Below are 19,452 nucleotides of genomic sequence, written 5' to 3' on the forward strand. Positions count from 1 at the left end.
ATTTTTTTAAAAGTAATCTAAACTATTTTTGATATTTTGTATGTCAAATAAAAATAAAAATAGAAACTAAAGTTAAATATTTTGTAAATGATTTTTAAACATAAAATATATACATATCCAAAATATTATTTTATGTTTTATAAAATTAATAGTTTAATACTTAACTTTAACTTTTATATATTTATTTTCATTTCTAATATATTATTATATAATTAAAGTAATTTATTTATTAATTTGCGGTTTGACCGATAACCCTGTGATTAAGGAAATATTAATACATGTAGGAATTCCCATTCCACATCATGATGGCTGATGCAATATATAACACTACTTTGTATGGATTGACTCTGTATCGGAAAAAAAAAAAAAACAGGTCCATCATATAGTACATGGACAAAGCGGCCTATGCAGAATTATATTGGGCTCCTTGCGTAGTGGAGCCTAATGGCTCAAAACAATAAATGGGCTTGCTTGGGTTTTTAAAAAGGAAGAAAAAAACGGTTGCACCCGGCTGTACTATTCCACTACTAGGCCCGGTGCTATGAGCTCAGCTACGACAACCATTTTAGCTAAATAAAATATATACCAACTCTAAAAATAATCTATTGTGTGATTTTCCTTATAAATATCGGAAAATACTAAAATAGCATAAACTAACCTATCGACAAAATAAAACATAAATCAATTTATGAGGTGAAAAGGGTATAGAAGAGATAGTAGCGTAATACAGATACAGCGCCCAGGAGTCACGCAACCGAACAGGTGATGTCATCACAGTATTTCTGTACTACTAATCTACTACCTCGTGGACCCTGTTCTATAAACTTAAGAGAAAATGGCATCCATATACAAACATAACAGCTATATTTGCAAAAATGGAATTTTCACTGTTTAATTTTCATAATGGCACTGTTACCCCTATGAGAACCTAAACAAAACCTATTAAACCATTTTTCTCCTATTACTTTATTTTCATTTCCAATTCATTTTCTTTTTTGTCTCTCTCTCCTCCGCCTCACTTTCATTTGTTCCCTGATTTGCCTAAGCTTTCTCTCTCACTCCTACTTCACCTTCTTTCATTGATGTCTTTCATAATTTTACCCAGTGCTGTTTCTTAGAAGTACAAAGAAAATCAGAGAGAAATTTGTGATTAATGGATAAGCTTATATTTCAGATATTAAATAAAAACAAATATTTTCTCCTCCTCTTCCTCTGTTTTTTTTTGAAATTTTCTTGTTGCTTATGTGTTTTTGTTGGATACAACAAAGGAATCTGAGAAATGAAATTCATACCAGTACCTTCAGAGAAATAGCTATTCTTCTTGTAATAATATTTTTTTGCCGGAGCTGGCGTTACCGTCGAGGAAGTCCTCTGCTTCTGTTGTTTCTGATCTTCTGCATGTGTTTGCTCTTGTTATTGTGACTCATTTTTATTGCCAACTCGTAAGTCTCGTCCCATCCCATATATTATGTTGCTTCCTCTAATTTTTTACCTTGCTCTTTAAACTTTCATCCTTTTCGATGATATCTAAGTCTTTTTGACTTTATTTTTTTTTTTCAATTTCTCAGAGCAGAAGAATAGAAAAGAATCGGACAAGGTAGATCGGATCATTAATGAGATGGGACACCAATGAGATCGGATAATTATTTATATTAGTCGACCTCTAATTTATATAACCAACTACCATTCAAAATAACTGGGTAACTAGTTTGTTAGCAGTCAAATGTTCAAATAGCCATATAACACAAATTTTAAAACCAGCTAAAAACAATAAGTGTCTGGTAATGTCGGAGGATAATCTTGCTAACTTATGATTGATGTTCTCAAAAAGTAACCTTGCTAACTTATGATTAATGTCCTCAAAAAATTTAACCATTCACTAATCATACACGGACTATTAAATTATATTTTTATAAAATAAAATTTTCTTCAAGTGTTCAAATAGCCGATAAACATATATATTGTTAGCAAATCACTGTTTATATATATTTTTAACCGGCTAAACGAAACAAATGTTAGATTTGTTAGCGGGCTAAACTAACAAATATATTACATGAAAAAAATTTGATTTGAATACGTATAAAATATTTTGTTAAATGTTAGCCGGCTAAACTAACAAATATATTGCATGAAAAGGTTTGATCTGAATACGTATAAAATATTTGTTAGCCGGCTAAACAAGCGAATGTTAGCCGACTAAACTAATAAATACGTAAACATTAGTAATTTATGTTAGCAGGTTAATTATTATATTATCTTTTCGTATCTAAGGAATCTCCATAAGAATACCGAGACAATGGATAACGAAAGTTTGCATTGAAAGTACAGAATAATAATGTGATGTGAGACTATGATTTAATGTGATATTAATCTTTTGATTTTACTTGAAACCATAAGGTTTGAAGAAATATCATTTTCTGTGTTTTGCGGTGAGAGGAAACAAGAAATGGCGGAATCACCGAGTGAGAACAAAGAATTTTGAATAAAATAATAGTTTTAAAATAAATAAATTACAAAACTAACAAGAAAACTTGAGAAAAAAAAACGAGAGGAAGAGAGAGCAAACTTGAATAGTTGGGTCCACTATTTTTGTATATACATAAATAACTTCTGCAAAATTATTTTGCCTATTAAAATAAGAAAATGTCTAGTAGGGTTATCAGAGTCATTTTATACCTGATAATGTTGGGCCCCATTATCATTTTCCATTCTTGCAAATTAAAAGGTTATTGTCTATTTTCTGTGCAAATGACTCTAAACTTAATTTGAAAAATAAAAAAATATCATCACTTTTTTTTTTCGGGATAAGATTAATTAAATAACAAATATATCATCTTTTTTTGATAAAACAGATATACCATCTTATCAAAGAAAATATTATACATTGGCTTAACTACTTCTGTGTATTTAATTTTATAACGGAAATATAATGTATTCCTGGTACTTCTAAAAACACTGCTAAACTATAAAATTTATTAGGCGCAAATAACCTCTCAAATTTTATTTTTTTTACATATAATTATCGACCGCAACAAGAAAAACCTACTGCATTATGATATTCATGATAAACATAAATTTATCGGTCTTTGCATATGGCTTCAATGGTGTATGTGTAGAGGTCTTTAGCAAAGTTGTTCTCTTTGCATTTTATCCTCTTGCAATCTTACTTGTGTGATCAGTCATGCAATTTGTAGTTAGTCCTTTTCATTTATTCGCATTATGTCATTGTTTGTAGTTCCTTACTTCATTATTTAGACTATGTTCTAACTTCTGTGGAAATAAGAGAAAAAAATTACAAAACGATAAAACCAGTAAGCTTTCACATGATAGGTACTAAGTTGGATTTGATGGAACATAACATTAATACAGTCGTCGACATGTGGTGTGGCTTTGTCATTTTTCGATGATATGACCATTTATTAAATCTAATTTGTAAGCGTTCACCTAATACTGATTTGGTGATTTACGAGCTTTAATTATATGTATGTATATATTGGTTCAAATTTGTAAAAAGAGCATCGAGTGACTGATGTGATTTTTACTTTAAGAAGCGAATTGGATTTATTTTTCAATGTGCCAAAATATGGTATTGGTACCATGAAATATGATTTCTATTTTCATAAATTCTCCTTTCATATTTTGTTATGTAACATTCGTATTGTAGGTGTTGTAAGGAGTGGTTATTCTGCATTTTCTAATTTTTTTTTGGAACACAACTTTCATTACTTCTTAAACATTCGGATTACAAATGAAAATGGAGTTTAGCCAAACTCTACCAACAAAAGACAATACAACTGAAACATACAAGATAATTGTAAAGAGACCTCCACGATAGAAAGACAGCGAATTCACAGCAAAGCTTGAATGCGTCAAAGCAAGGTTCATGGCACCGCCAGTCACCTTGAATTGTGACGTTAATATCCAATCCGCACCTCGGAATATCATCGTAATGACATCCGTTGCATTTTCAGGCCCCAAACGAACCGCTACACAAGATGACAAAACGGCTATAGATAAAGATACACATCTCCATTTAACGTTTGGAGGGAAAACGATCCTCATGAATGAGGCTGGGGATAATACGGTTCTCTTCTTCTGCGAGAAAGATGTAAGTGATGATGACAAAATAGGTAGTCCCGGTGAATCCATCGGTAATAGAAAACAAAGTGAACTCTTCCCATAAGAGAGATAAGACATTGTGTGCATACCAGTTTCCGTAAAAATTCCAAGGAACCCCTCGGTAATTTTTCGAAAATTGACCAAAGTGGTCAATTCTCCCAACATACATGAAGGCTTTAAAACTGATGAAAATGATGGGCTGAGAATTAGATAATTGATAAATTTTGAGCTCACCAGGCTCACAATCGTGAGGTAGTTGTCCAGCCCAATGAAACTTGTGACATGTTGTCGACGGTAGAGCACATCGATGAAGGAGCAGCGACGAACATGCGCCCAGGGAGAGACCGGCGTAAGGAGGATGGTAGGTTTGCTTCTCCGTTCTGGTGGTGACACGGCAGAGCTCGACCGAGAAGTTCGTCTGAAACTAATTCCTTTCAGATGAAAAGTAATAGGCTTCATAGATAAACCAAATCGAGGAGGCGACAGAAAGAGCTTCAGATCCGGCTGGTGAAGCCCATATCCGAGAAGATAAGCGGTGTCTATCCAAAACAAGGGTTGATATTCGCCGGTATGGAGGTCGGCGTAGCAGGTTAGAAGCACTGATGAGACACGGGAAGCTTGTCGGAGAGTTATAGATCTAGAGCGTTGAGATGAGTCAGCCTCACATGGAGGTGGATAATCAACGTCCTGAGATCCAGCGATACATATCTTGAGCGACAATGACTCCAAGCTTTGGTAAGTGGTGAAGGAAGCGGATTTTTGGGGAACCCCCCATAAAAAACCAGATCCGGTGAGTCCAAGTCCGGAAAAAAAAGACTCAATGCCTCTGTTCCCAACAAGAAACGGTCGTGGAAGGCTGCTAGAATGAAGAAGAACGTAGGCAAAGACAAAACATTGACAACAAAATACAGAGAGGTTGAAGCTGTTGGCTAAGAGGAGAGGTACCGAGAAGAGGGAGAAGTGGAGATCCCGACGCCGGCGGCGAGAGACACCACCAATGTCGAGAAACATGGCTGACGGTGCTGCCTCGATAACTGTGTCAGGGAGGTTTAGCTAGGACGAACTCGAATCTGGCTTATTCCATCATAGAACAAAAAATTTCTACATTTTCTAATTAATTACGATTTTTTCCGATAAATGTTAAGATTAGCCATTTAATAACAGTTATTATATTGTAGTGCGTGGACGACAAAAAGGAAATATTGTAGTGCGTGGAGTGCACTCGCAGGTGAATAGAAAATGTGTAGATATTAGTTCCTGAACGCACATGTACCGAGTTTTACGAAGAACGAGAAACGGCGTTACATCAAATGACGGCAAACTCGGTGGAGTCTCAGTGTCTCGCTAAGCAAAAGATTTGTCGCAGATAGAAATCAAACGTATTAATGTCTGAAATTTATTTATAAATAAAATCCAAACAATGTTAGCATGACGACGTCACCGGAGAATCACATTGTACATTTATCAGAACTTGAGTCTTTGCAGTTGTACAGTCTCTGGATACTTTAATTAACTCCTGCTAAATTGTGAACAGTCTCTCTAGATTCACAAAAAAATTTATTTCTGTTACTCTGTAGATTTGCGATGTAGGTAATCTATAGAATGACAATATTTGTTTGATTTTTTTCTTGTTGTTCTGGTTTGGATTACCTCTTCCAAAATCACAATTATGCAGAGTTATGTAATAAATAAAATCGTGCAAATCATGCTTATGCCAAATTACTCCAATCAAAACAATAAGGGTATGCTATCTATTTGTTTTGAGTCTGTTTACTGTAATTAAAATTAGTTTATAAAAGTAAGTGTTAGTTCCTAAATGATCCAGCCGTCTTGTTTGTAAAAAATGATTTGTATGCAGTTGAAAATGATTTACATTTATTTTTATTCAAACGACCACATTCGAGTAATGTTTATTACTTTTAAAATCAAATTATCCAAATTACTTTCAAATCTTTTCAGCTTCCTAATAAATAAATTTCAGTATCATTGCCATGGAATCAACGATTGAAGTATGACTCTGAAAGTTCTGACTGCTCCCTTTACTACCATGGTGGAATAAAGCGCGTCAGTGGGTTCTCTTTTGTCCAAAAGATTATATTAATTTAAATTTCAATAGTTCTTGTGGTTGGGATGTTCTTTCATTATGACCAACTAAGCCATTAACTCATTATTATGTTTTAACCTTATGAACTTTCATACAAGATAGGTTAAAATGTTCATACATTACTAGGGAGCAGGGAGTGAATAATTTAATGGTTATGAATATGCTACTACCAGAGTCACAAAACATTAATCTGTATAACAGACAAAGAGCTATTTGTTTGTCAGCTACAGAGAGCAAATTAATAAAATCGCATTATGTTAAATTTTTATTTTTATTTTCAGCCAAACAATTGTGAAAAAGAACGATTGCTTGGTATATCTCCCATATGTGTGTAAATCCGTGATGTAATGAAACTGAAGGGCAGAACTAATAATTACATGCACTTTAATCTACTGTAATACTTTACTGGAGTGCTTTGGTTCTTTTCAAATTTGTGGTCCAAATTAGCCAAAAGAGGAAATACTTTTATATAAAAATAAATGAAACAGGAAAGAAAACACTTGCTTAATGTTTGAAACACATTTTCAAATGCTTTACGTCGCATTATTTCCCATGCAAACGAAAAATCATCTAATGATTTTTTCAAACACGATTATTACAATACAGTAAAACTCACTTTTCCGTTTTTAATCAATTTTCTGGCAGATTGATCAAAAAAAAAAATCAATTTTCTGGCAGATCTTATAATATAATTTTTGCTAACTAGCTCATACGCGAGGTGTTGGACACGGTTTTTTTTAACTCACTCAAATAACTTAAAACACGTACATAATACTTTTTGTAACTAACATACATACACAATACTTGCTATTCTTTTTTTTAGAAAGGGCCTCTGATAATTGTTATTCTTCTAAACGAAAAAATCATACTCAGTAATTATTGTCATTGTCTATTTTATATATTCAGAATACTTTTTGTCATCAAATAGGAATAATAAGTCAGTTACGTATATGTTAATATAGTTTACCTATGTAATTTGTTGAAAAAAAGTGAAGAAAAAACTCGTAGTATATAAGGCTCTTTCTCAAAAAAAAAAATCGTAGCATATATATACAAAACGGAAATGCTCAAATTGATTCTCTCTTTAACCTTGCGGGACACACCATCCACGCGTAGTAGAGCAATTAGTATGATTAAAATTTATGGTGTAAAAAGGTATTTATTCGAGCAAAAGAAAAGAAGAAAAACGACAAAAAGAAGACTTAAAAAGTAGTAGAAATGTCAGAAAGTATGTGAAAGACTGAGACAGAAAACAGTTTGTACAAAGAACCTGTTCGACTGTCACCGGTTACAGCCGGTCATCTTCTCTCGATTTCCCATACAGCCTCTCCCACCAAACCCGGGACTTTTCACTTTTTTTTTCCAGTTTATACAACTTTAAACCATCTTATAAATGACTATAAATCTCTAAACTTCACCACTCTAGCTGATTTGCACGATACTCAGCATCAATTACCGAACACAAAAGTTGTCGAGTATACATCGCTTCCATACTCATATTTATATTTTCAATGTTAACACATCTTCCAAGAGGCAAGAGATATATAGATGCAAGTTCATGTGTGTTGTTGGTTTGTTATTGTTGCACCCAAAAAATGAGTGCAATTGTACAATGAATTAATGATATGTAGTCAGAAACCGAGTAGAATTATACTTATATATTTTTGTTTTACGAATAATATATAGAATAAATTTACAAATCGATATATAGAATTATCAGAAGACGTCTTTAAAATTTTTGTTACGAATAATCAAATATGAACTACTTTAATACGGGGATCATGCAAATAACTATAGTAAAAAGTATGCAGAATCATGTCACTTCTTCTTCATTTTATGAATTACCTATGAGAGAGCATTAACTATAGCTAGTAGCAAACATCAGACGGATGATCCTTTGACCAAACCTGTAATGTTCAATAAACTATTCCGCAATAAACATTACAGGTCTATAACAAGAAGAGAACGTAGATATTTATGTCTTCAGACAAAATAATTTATGATGATATACATACCTACTTGATGGTGATTCGAAAAGAAAGCAAAAGAAGCCTCTCTCTCTTTAACCTCTCCTTTCACTGTCACACCATTATCTTTAACACTGTTACTTCTCTTCTCTCTTCTCTCTCTTCTTCTTCTGCATCTCGAAATCAACTTCTCCATGGCAGATGCTTACGAGCCTTACCATGTCCTCCAACAAAGCCGACGTGAAAAACTTCGGATTCCTTCTCTAGATTCCCACTTCCACTTCCACCACCCTCATCCTCCTTCCTCTTCTGGTGTCGGCGCCGGCGTTTATCCTCTCTCAGACTCTGATTATCTCGCCGCCGGTGGATTTCACTCCAATAACAATAGCCACATATCCAACCCTAGCTACAGTAATTTCATGGGATTTCTTGGTGGTCCTTCTTCTTCTTCATCCAACGCAGTTGCCGTCGCCGGAGATCATTCCTTTCACGATGGACTCTCCCCCGGTGACGTTCTTGTCTTCAAACCTGAGCCCTTATCTCTTTCTTTGTCATCTCACCCTAGACTAACGTACGATCTAGTCGTTCCCGGCGTTGTCAACTCCGGATTTAGTAGATCCGCTGCTGAAACAGCCGCTGCCGCCGTCACCGTTGCATCAAGAAGCTCCGGTCCTCTCGGGCCGTTCACTGGCTACGCATCGATTCTGAAAGGATCGAGGTTCTTGAAACCAGCACAGATACTTCTTGATGAGTTCTGTAATGTGGGTCATGGGATTTATACCGACAAAAACATCGACGGTGACGATTCTTCTATGCTCTTTGATCCGACGGTTGAGAGTCTCTGCGGCGGGGGAGGAGAATATATGAAGAACAAATCAAAGCTCATCTCCATGCTGGACGAGGTATTATTTAATGATACAATCTTATTTTCATATTCCTTATAAAGAACCATATAAACCTGTTAATCAGCAACTAGTATTGTCTTAGACTTTCTTATACTTACATGAATGTGTGTTACTGTGTTAAATGGTCACATTCTTGGTTGGTGTCCTTCGAAATTGGAGACAAATTGTGATAAATATTGGTGTCTCCTAAAAAGATCTTCCTTGGAAAATGAAAACCCTTGCAAAGCCATTTAAATCCATATCGTTTTTAGTAGTACTATTTTATCACATTCATTATTGGGATGTGCTATTTTTTAATTAAACCTTCCTTAAGTTTTGCATGAATAGAAGTATAGAACGATCTTATTATGTCCATATTATGACATGACATGATATATACAAGGCCTGCCCTCCTCTTCCTTATTTGTTACGTTTAATAGATTTTTAAGGTTATATTAAAGTCTAAATTAATAATAATACTGTATGTATCTTGGGAGGGAAGTAGCTTTATATAGAGCTTCCTTCTTAATCTAAATTTGTGAATTGGATTCTTCAAATCTTAGGGATATAAATTTATTGATAAAAAAGAGAATTTCTTCTTTATGAAAGGGAATATATGCACGAGACTGTTTATGTACTTATGTGAACTTAAAGATAAGGGTTTAAAGATTATAATTAGTTTATTCCGAGGTATATTAACATTTTTTTAATTGAGAAGATAATGTATGATCCATTGGAGGCTATAATTTACATATTTTTAATTATATAATGCATTCGAATCTAAAGACATTTTCTCATGACGTTTTACAAGGTTTACAAGAGGTATAAGCAATATTACGAGCAGCTTCAAGCTGTGATGGGTTCATTCGAATGCGTAGCAGGTCTCGGGCATGCAGCTCCGTACGCGAGTTTAACCTTAAAGGCATTGTCTAGGCATTTCAAGTGTTTGAAGAATGCTATAACGGAGCAACTACAGTTTAGCACAAATAACAAGATACAACAACAGCAATCTGGTCATCTGATGATAACTGAGAATAGAACCGAGTCTATGCGATTTGGAGGAAGTGATAGTAGTAGAGGCTTGTGTTCTGCTGGTCAAAGACATGGATTTCCTGACAACCATGCTCCTGTCTGGAGACCGCACCGGGGCTTACCAGAACGTGCAGTCACCGTGCTAAGGGCTTGGCTCTTCGATCACTTCTTGCATCCGTAAGTATTGATTTTAAGATTATTTATGGTTTTGAAGGCAGTTGATCTTAATTCTAACTGTCCTAAGTGTTAACCATGTCAATTCGATCAGACCATCAATTGATTTCATTGAAGTTACAGTTGTAACTTGACATAAGCAAAGTTCAATATCCGATATCTATATGTCTACATCATATCTCATTTTTGATATTAATGTGTCAGGATGACATGCACCACTTATTTATATGATTGTGAGTACATAGCTATAGATGCAAGAATGTGTATGTATGCATATAAGTGTTCAATAACTTGGAAGTATGTTTTAGATGGGACATTTCGAATGCTTGTTTGTTTCTCGGGCATGGATATGTCGTTTTGTAAATGTAATTATGTGTCTGTATATAACTGTGAGAAAATAATTGGTGTGTGTATCTTTTGTTGTAGTTATCCAACTGATACAGACAAACTGATGTTGGCTAAACAGACAGGTCTCTCCAGAAATCAGGTTTCCACTTCTGATATCTTCAGTTTTGGTTTTTTTTTTCCTTGTTTTCTCTTCTGCATAGCTTAAGGCATTTCTTACTATATAATTAAGCGCATACAAATATTTTTTTTATAGGAAAACCATGCGCATATAAAATGAGATTCTCTCTCTGCAGCTATGTTTATCAGCATTCACAAAGTATTATTGCACTATATATTCTTCTCCAAAATATTCTTGAAATTTTAACACAAGTTATTCTGGGGAAAATATTCTAGAACGGCTTTTTAATAAAATAAAATATATATTTTTAAAAAATAGAACAAAATAATGCAGTGAAACATGAAGAAATCAATCGTATGTTGAATTTTAGTATTTACATTCCAATCACTTTATTTAGTCTAATTTATTTATAGTGTGGAGAATTTAGTAGTATACGGAGTTAAATATATAAGATTAGTAAATACCTAGGGTTTCTTTTTTCTTTCCTTGGTTTTACTTCCTAGGTTATTACTTATTAGGTTATGATTGATAACCATTAATTATCTTAAGGGTTTTGCTTTACAAATGTATTATATTATTGGTGGATAATTAACTTTAATATTTTCAGGTATCGAATTGGTTCATAAACGCACGAGTTAGGGTATGGAAGCCGATGGTGGAAGAGATTCATATGCTAGAGACTCGACAATCTCAGAGACCTTCTTCTTCTTCTTGGAGAGACGAACGTAACACCACCGCCGTCCTCCCCGATAACAACAACCCTTCTTCCTCCCCGGCTCAACAAAGGGCTAACAACAGCTCATCTCCCGCAAGGCGGGTGCAAAACGACGGCGTTCATGGTACCACCACCAACAATAATAACAACTTTATGAACGCTGGAAACAGTGGTAGCGGCGGCGCGGTTGGCTTCTCCTACGGTATTGCGTCGTCGAATGTAGCGGGGATGAGTAGCAGCACAAATGGAGGAGTGTCGTTGACGTTAGGGCTTCATCATCAGATTGGGTTGCCGGAGCCTTTTCCGATGACAACTGCTCAGAGGTTTGGACTTGACGGTGGCAGTAGTGGTGGAGGAGGGGAGTCTTACGGTGGCGGCGGTGGGTATGAAGTGCAAAATCGTCAGTTTGGGAGAGACTTTATTGGAGGTAGTAATCCTCAGTTTCTACATGATTTTGTAGGATGAGATTATTATTCGTGTGTTGATAAAAAAATATGTTTGACGTTTGGCTATATGTATTTGAGATATGGAAAATTGTTAGGGGTGGGCATTTTATCCGTGAAATTTGATTCGATTCGTTATCCGTTGCTATTCTATCCGAAAATTCCGAATATCCGTAAGCTTTCGAAGCAAAGCAAATACTAAAATTCAATATCCGTTAATATCGAAGCAAATCACAAATACTAAAATTTTGGGAAGCGAATATCCGATCCGATCCGTCAATATATAAATACATGTATATTTTGATTATATTTAAAAATTTAAATGTATAAAATTATTATTCTAACATATGATTTGACAGATTCTATTCACATTATTACTTATATAAAAGTATTACATAAAAGAAAAAAAACATTTATGACAATTATAATTTTTTTCTTCAGTTTTGTGTTATTATAATTGTTAATTAAGTTTAAAATTTTACAAAATATGTAGATTCACTGTATCTTTTAATTTTTATCTTTTATATCATGCAAAAAAAAAAAATTCCAAAAAAAAATTGTATCAAATTTTTAAGATTATTTGTATTAATCAAAACAAATGAGATATCCGTAAGTATCCGCAAATATCCGCAAATATCTATTTATTTTCCGGATATCCGTTTTTCCGAATATCCGTATTTTTCCGAATCAAAGCAAATCGGAAAATTAGTTATCCGTAACATTCGAAGCAAATCACAAATACCTTAAAAAACTCGGATATCCGATCCGTGCCCAGGCCTAAAAATTGTAATGCAAATGATGTGTATATTTAGAATGTTTTCGTTTTTATTTATTTTTGTTATTGTTTTCCTTTGACGAATCTCTCTAAGGAATGGGAATTGAAATGAATTATAGGCTCTAACTCTCGATTAAATCCAACGTCATAGGTTGTTTGTGCAAGTGTCTGTTTTTCCAACATTGACGAGTCTGATGAGTAACTGAACGAGCTTATCTATTTTTCTCAACTATTTGTTCTGTAAACCCTAACATTTCGAACCAACTGGTTTAAGCCAGTGAGAGGTTATACTATTTAACGAATTTGAACTGTTCAAAGCAAATTTCAATTAGTTCGGTTTTTGTGGTTCAATTCGGGTTGCACCCCAACAATGGTTAAAGGGTGGGTATAACAGACTGGGCATTTGAAGAGCCCATGAGAGCAAGAGTTCGAAAATGAGTGCTTTTATTGCTTCAAAATATCTTTGCAATTGCTTTTGGAAAACAAGCACAATATACATTATAACCTTTCCTCTCATCTTATGTAAAAACAAAAAAGAAAAATTTTCTTTCTTTCAGAATTTATTCTCCTGACCAATTCTTAACCTTCTTAATATACCCTTTAATTTTGTTTATGTTTATATAAGCATACTAACACTCTCAAATTTCACATCAAGTTCTTATGTTGTTTATACTCATTACAAAGTATTTATCATAGCATCGCCCAATCGTAGATTATTTAGTTTTGATCGTGAAAAAGTTTCAATATGTGAACATATGGAATTTACTTATTTAAAAATGAAGAAGCCAACTGAATATCTCAATATGTTACGATTAGTTACAATTTAGCAATTTGAGCATATAATTTACTGAAATAAAATTATAGGAAATGAATTGAGAGGAGAGCCTAGAAAAGGAAATAAAATTTCAATAGACTATTTGAATAGTAAAAGTTAGCAAAATAAAAAAGAAGAAGGTGCCATCATTGGCTCGTAAAGAACAAAGAATCAATTTATCATGATTTGATCTTTCACAATCCGGCTCCTTTATGTAGATGCGAAAGCCACCCTACCCTCCACACGTTTTATGTATAAAAATCAAATAAATTTCTAAGAATTACACATATAACTATTCAATTATTCTTGCAAATTCAACAAAAGATTATTAAATATAAAAATGATGTTTTTAGGAAAAAGATTATTATAATAGTCTATGAGAGATACTTACTGGAGCAAAGTGTAGAAGCAGTAGGATAAAGAGAAATGGAACCGGGCGCTTTGCTAAGACGTGGTGGATCATACTTTCGAGAAGGACTATCTTGACTCTACTACTATGAACGGGTGATAGGGAATATTTTACTAAGACGAAAAACAATGTCTACGATTTGCTCGGAGTAAACGTTAAACAAAAAAGCCCATTGTTGGTGAAAAATAAAGAAACTTGAACAGACAAAAAAAATAAAGGATACTTAATTATATAACGACCTCATTCGTCAATAGCGTTGAAAATCGATCTAAAATTAAAACCCATGCAATGCAAGCAAAGCTATGTACATGTGTAGGCCAGTTTAGACATCAGTCGCGTCAAGGCGTATATATCGATCGGTCTTTGGATATGCGCTGAACTGAAGATAAATATAGGAATATAACAGAAATCATGGACAAGAAAAGATATTGTCTGTCTCTATGAGTATTTGTTCCAGAAGCATTAAACCTTTGGAATAAGTATTATACTCTTGCACCGTCACTGTTTATTAGCTTCAATAGCTCTATATATATTCCCACCATTAACAACAACTAAAACAACTCACCAGATACACTAACAGCAGCAACGATAAAGAAGAAGGTGAAGATGTTGATACTTGGTGAGGAACTGGTAATCTGCATCCTGAGGTTTAAAAACTTCATAGACATGTAAAGAAAATGTATATATGATTTTTAATCCTCGGGACACAGATTACCTCTTCCTTGCTCGAGGTACAAGGCAACATTCAGCTCTACACAGACTAATTTATTTATACGTAAAACTTGCTTTGAGAAGAAGAAGAAGCATCACACTAACCCATTGAAATTGGTTAGTTAAAGATAGTCCTTACTCTTTGCATTTTATTCCTTTCTACTACAACTGAATCTTGTAAATTAAAATCACTTCATTTGTAAACTTCATAACTAGGCTTTTTTTTTAGTAAATATAAAACTTTCAAATATATATTTAAATTTTCAAAATGCAGAGCTAATATAACATGTTTTTGTATTATCTATCTAGTCCCTCCCTAAATATAAATCCTGTATGTATGCTGTTTTATGATTTTATCAAGAAACAAAAAGCAAAAATATTTAATTTATTCATACTAACATTCTGGATAACAAGAAGCAAAATCAAATGTATCAACGTCACCTAAGAGATGCACAAAGATAACCTGATATGAATCATATGAAATCATCAAATGATGCCAAATGCATGGTTTGCTTATGCACAAAGTGAGAGAACTACATAAACCTATAAATTGGTTGATTTGAACAGAGATATTAATCAGAGATGAAATTGTAGACGTATCCAATAAGGCAACAACTCATTTCAACGAATTTTTTATGGATCATAATGGACCACCAAGATGAGAACAGGTTCATCTGAAATAAACTCAAAACATTTTGAAGTAAAGAAAAAAAAACCTCAACTAAAAGTTTGACTCTTATTATTGATGGAAAGAAAGAGTGAGTAATCAGTTCTCAACAAAAGACTTGACGTCCTTAAGCCATTGAAGATACTCCCTGCTGTCTTTGTTGGCGACATAACCAGCGAGAAAGTCAGTGAAGCTGGGCTTGATCCCTCTGATCTCGAGGAACCTGTGGAAAGCCTTCTGCAGGTTCTCATCCAAGTCACTAGATAAGAAAACAAGCAAAACTCGAATCACATAACAACATCCAACAAACATTGTAGCAAAGCAAAGCAGAGGGAATGAAACATACTCAAAGTCGGGTCCTTCATAAGGAAGGTCATTGTCAGAACTTTGAGGATGTTTGATGGATAAACTATCAATGACGATCTCATCAGGGAAAGCGCTGACTCCAAACTCAAGACAGACACCATCACCTTTGGAGACACTGACAACCATGGGAATCCGGATTTTAACAGAGTGTTCGTCATCTTCATCATCAGCATCGTTCTGTTCAGCTTGTTCTTGTTCATCTTCTTCATCATCATCGTCGTCATAAGGTGAAGAAGAGTCAACTTCGACTTGGATGGTTTCATCCTCAAAATTCCTTTGAAGCAACACAGTCCGTTCACCAGGAGTATCAATGATCTTGAAAGGAAACCCTTCTGGCATCTCTTCCATCTGTTTTTTGTTTCTCAACAAACAATTGTTCAGTACAAAAGTTTTATACTCAAAGACTAAACTATTGACTCATACTCAAAGACTAAACTATTTTAACTAAAATCAAGCAAAATCATAAACGAGATAACATATACTACTGAAACAGAGAGAACTTACGACGTCCTGATCAGGGGCCTCCTCCTTAACGGCGCAATCGATTTCAGATTCGAGAACGCTCACCAGATTCTCGTCGGCGGTTGTTTTCGAGACCGCACTTTCCGTCGAGTGAAATCTCGAGAAAGGAATCACAGATGCGCGGTTGAGCTGCTGCTGGCTACCAAGAAGAATCAGCCTCTCGGAGCCACTGCGGACGCTCACCGGAGATCTAACTGAACGGAAGGCGAGAGTAGCCACTCTAGAGGAGGCTCGGCGAAAGACGGTTGTCAACGACATTTTCGGGAGGATTCTTCTTTCTAGGGTTTGGTTGGGGCTATCGAGAGAAATGAGGGTTTTACTCTTGAGAGATAAAAAGTGGGGTTTAAGAGGATTTTATACTCTCTTATTATTAAAACGATAAGGCCTCCATTATTAATGGGCCGATAAAGCCCATTAATTGCTAGCTTTATGATTCGGGTCAGGCAGGATTGCGTCACTGTTTCCACTTCTTTGAAATTGCCGGTTTCACCCATCAATACTATTAAAGTTGAAGTACAAAATCGGAGTGTTTGGAGACATGAATTGCAGTTTAAAAAAGATTTGTTTGGAAACATGTATAACAATATTAAATGAGAATTGCTTGGAAACATGGATAGCAGTATATTTATTTTCTTTTATTTACACATTTAGTCATTGCATTTAAAAAAAATTATGTATTTCCTTTTTGTAATTTTTTTTATTTACAGATTTTACCACTACATTTAAAATCAATTTATATTAACAAATTATAATTCCAAACTTATCTAAACAAATTGATGTCTCCATATATTGATCATTATTAATATGTAAAATTACTATTAAAAAAAATATTTCACTTATTTTAGCCAAAAACATAAAAATAAATATATATTTTTATTTTTTCACAAAATCAGTTAGACATAAACATTCGGATACCTATTTAGGTACGAGTATTTTCTTTCAGGTATAGATTTTTTGGGTTTTAAATTTTCTTTTTAGTACTTTCTTTTTGTGTTTTTTTTTTAATTTATAGATTCTACCATTGCATTTAAAATCAATTTAAATTAATTAATTAAAATTTTAAAAATTATCTAAACAAATCGATATTCATATATTGATCACTATTAATATTGTAAAAATATTAGTAAATAAAAAATTTTATTTAACTTCATTTAGCCAAACACATTAAAATATTTTCTATTTGTTTACAAAATCAGTTAGGCATATACATTCATGTATCCATTTAGGTACGGGTCGTTTCTTTCGGGTATATATTTTTTGGGTTTTGATATTTCTTTTAGGTACTTCCTTTTTGTATTTTTTTTATTTACAGATTCTACCACTGAATTTCAAATCAATTTAAATTCATTAATTAAAATTCCAAAACTTATTGAACAAATCGATATTCATATATTGATCATTATTAATATTTTACAAATATTACTGAATAAAATTTTATATTTCACTTAATTTAGCCAAACATATAAAAAAAAAATTTTGTTTAAGGAATCCGTTAGAAATAAATATTTGGATACCCATTTAGGTTATGGTCAATTTTTCGGGTATAGATTTTTTGGTTTTGATATTAGGCCATGTTTAGATATAAATTTATGTGTGAATTTCAAATTGAATCCTCCGGGTCTATATGAATTTTTTTCTGATGTATAGGAAACTAAAAATATTCAAATAATGAAAGTATTTGAAAATGATTTATATTTGAACAAAAAATAATGGCTGCACATAACAAAAGATCAATATAAAATACTGTACATTTGCATTCAAAATCATTTTTTAACAACAAACTACACAAATATGTTTTATTTGTATAAAAAATAAATTACAATGTAAATATTTAATTAATATAGAAATATGTCACATTGTTTAAACAAAATATCATATAAAAAGTATTATACATTTGCGTTCTAAATTATTTATTTAATAACAAGCCAAATAAATATATTTATTAAAGAGAATAAAACAAAAACAAAAAAAACACATTGTACGAGAGAGACTCTATATGTCGAACATATTATAAAGAAGATTTTACTAAAATAAATACATTCAATAATTACAAACAAATAATATATTTCATAAAAGTGAAAATAATACCCGCCCTTTCAAGGGCGGGTCAAAATCTAGTCTATATTATTAAAGTTGAAGTACATTTGGAGTTTGTTTGGAAACAAGGATAGTAGAATAAATGAAATATATTTGGAAACATAGATAGTAGAATAAATGAGATATGTTTGAAACATGAATAGTAGAGATGTGTATTTTCTTTTATTTACATATTTAGCCATTGTATTTTCAATAAATTAATAACAAATGAGAATTGTTTAGAAACATGAATAACATATTTTTATTTATTAGTTAATCAATATTACGTTTTACATATGATTAAACGTTTGGTTTAGTTTATTTTACTAAAATATTTTTATTTTAGTTTCAATCGGTGGAAAATTACGTACCTAAAAATATAGTTCAAAGATATGTTTTTGTGAATAAAATAATAACTTAAAATCAAAATAATTAAAATGTGTTACATTTATTACCATTTAATTTTTTACACCATATAATTATTTTACTTGATAAAAAACTTTTTATATTTCATTTAATTTAGCCAAACACATAGAAAGAGTTATTTTTATTAATTTATAAAATAGTTAGATTATTTGTCCATTTAGGTACATGGTGTTTAATCTTTCAAGTATCCTTTTTTTTTTTTTTTGAAACCAAATTCCGCTTGAATATTATAAAATTATGTGTGGATTTTGAGGTTGGTCATTCTGGATCTGGATGAATTCGGTTCTGATGTATATGAACCTTAAAATATCTAAATAACCAATGTATCTAAAACGGGTTCGGATATTTATAACAAAAATAGCCATATAACTTTATTCGGTCCAGGTCTTTTGAATATCGTTAGTTATATTATGATAAATCTAAAATATATAACACTAATTATGAAAAATAAATATTGGTGTATAAAATATATTTCAGGGGCCAATTTAACAAAATATTAGTTAGTTCAGTTGAAATAAATATATTTAAAATATTTATATGAACTGAAAAATAAATCAATATAAAAGTAGTGTACATTTGGATTCAAAATCATTTCTTTTAACCACAAACTACACATATATTGATTTGTATACAAATTTAAATTACAATGTAAATATTTAAGTAATATAGAAATATGTCACATTGTTTAAACAAAATATCAATGTAAAAGTATTGTACAATTGCGTTCTAAAATCATTTATTTTAACAACAAGCCAAATAAATATGTTGATTGGAGAAGGAAT

At 32.6% G+C, this 19,452-nt stretch overlaps 2 protein-coding genes across 2 annotated transcripts; one reads left to right on the forward strand and one right to left on the reverse strand.

Moving 5' to 3' along the window:
* Positions 1-8,218: 8,218 nt before the first annotated feature.
* On the forward strand, positions 8,219-12,042 carry LOC108838737 (BEL1-like homeodomain protein 9). The gene is made up of 4 exons (XM_056991072.1): positions 8,219-9,092; positions 9,886-10,283; positions 10,707-10,767; positions 11,354-12,042. The coding sequence occupies exons 1-4, from the start codon at positions 8,385-8,387 to the stop codon at positions 11,924-11,926; spliced, it is 1,740 nt and encodes a 579-aa protein (XP_056847052.1). The 5' UTR covers positions 8,219-8,384; the 3' UTR covers positions 11,927-12,042.
* Positions 12,043-15,163: 3,121 nt separating this feature from the next.
* LOC108834746 (uncharacterized protein At2g39795, mitochondrial) lies at positions 15,164-16,490 on the reverse strand. Its single transcript, XM_018608072.2, has 3 exons — positions 16,151-16,490; positions 15,627-15,994; positions 15,164-15,539 (listed from the first exon to the last, which is right to left on the reverse strand). Exons 1-3 carry the CDS (start codon positions 16,424-16,426, stop codon positions 15,380-15,382), a joined length of 804 nt encoding a protein of 267 aa, XP_018463574.2. The 5' UTR covers positions 16,427-16,490; the 3' UTR covers positions 15,164-15,379.
* Between the last annotated feature and the right edge of the window lie 2,962 nt (positions 16,491-19,452).

This window comes from Raphanus sativus, chromosome 7 (genome assembly GCF_000801105.2).
Source record: "Raphanus sativus cultivar WK10039 chromosome 7, ASM80110v3, whole genome shotgun sequence".
Lineage (NCBI taxonomy): Eukaryota > Viridiplantae > Streptophyta > Magnoliopsida > Brassicales > Brassicaceae > Raphanus > Raphanus sativus.

What these genes read in the sequence shown, in the direction of transcription:
- LOC108838737 (XM_056991072.1), top strand. Translation starts at nt 8,385, where the DNA reads ATGGCAGATGCTTACGAGCCTTACCATGTCCTCCAACAAAGCCGACGT. An exon ending in TCATCTCCATGCTGGACGAG is followed by an intron (nt 9,093 to 9,885) that starts GTATTATTTAAT and finishes ACGTTTTACAAG; the next exon opens with GTTTACAAGAGGTATAAGCA. An exon ending in TTCGATCACTTCTTGCATCC is followed by an intron (nt 10,284 to 10,706) that starts GTAAGTATTGAT and finishes CTTTTGTTGTAG; the next exon opens with TTATCCAACTGATACAGACA.
- LOC108834746 (XM_018608072.2), bottom strand. Translation starts at nt 16,426, where the DNA reads ATGTCGTTGACAACCGTCTTTCGCCGAGCCTCCTCTAGAGTGGCTACT. An exon ending in AGGCCCCTGATCAGGACGTC is followed by an intron (nt 15,995 to 16,150) that starts GTAAGTTCTCTC and finishes AACAAAAAACAG; the next exon opens with ATGGAAGAGATGCCAGAAGG. An exon ending in TATGAAGGACCCGACTTTGA is followed by an intron (nt 15,540 to 15,626) that starts GTATGTTTCATT and finishes TTTCTTATCTAG; the next exon opens with TGACTTGGATGAGAACCTGC.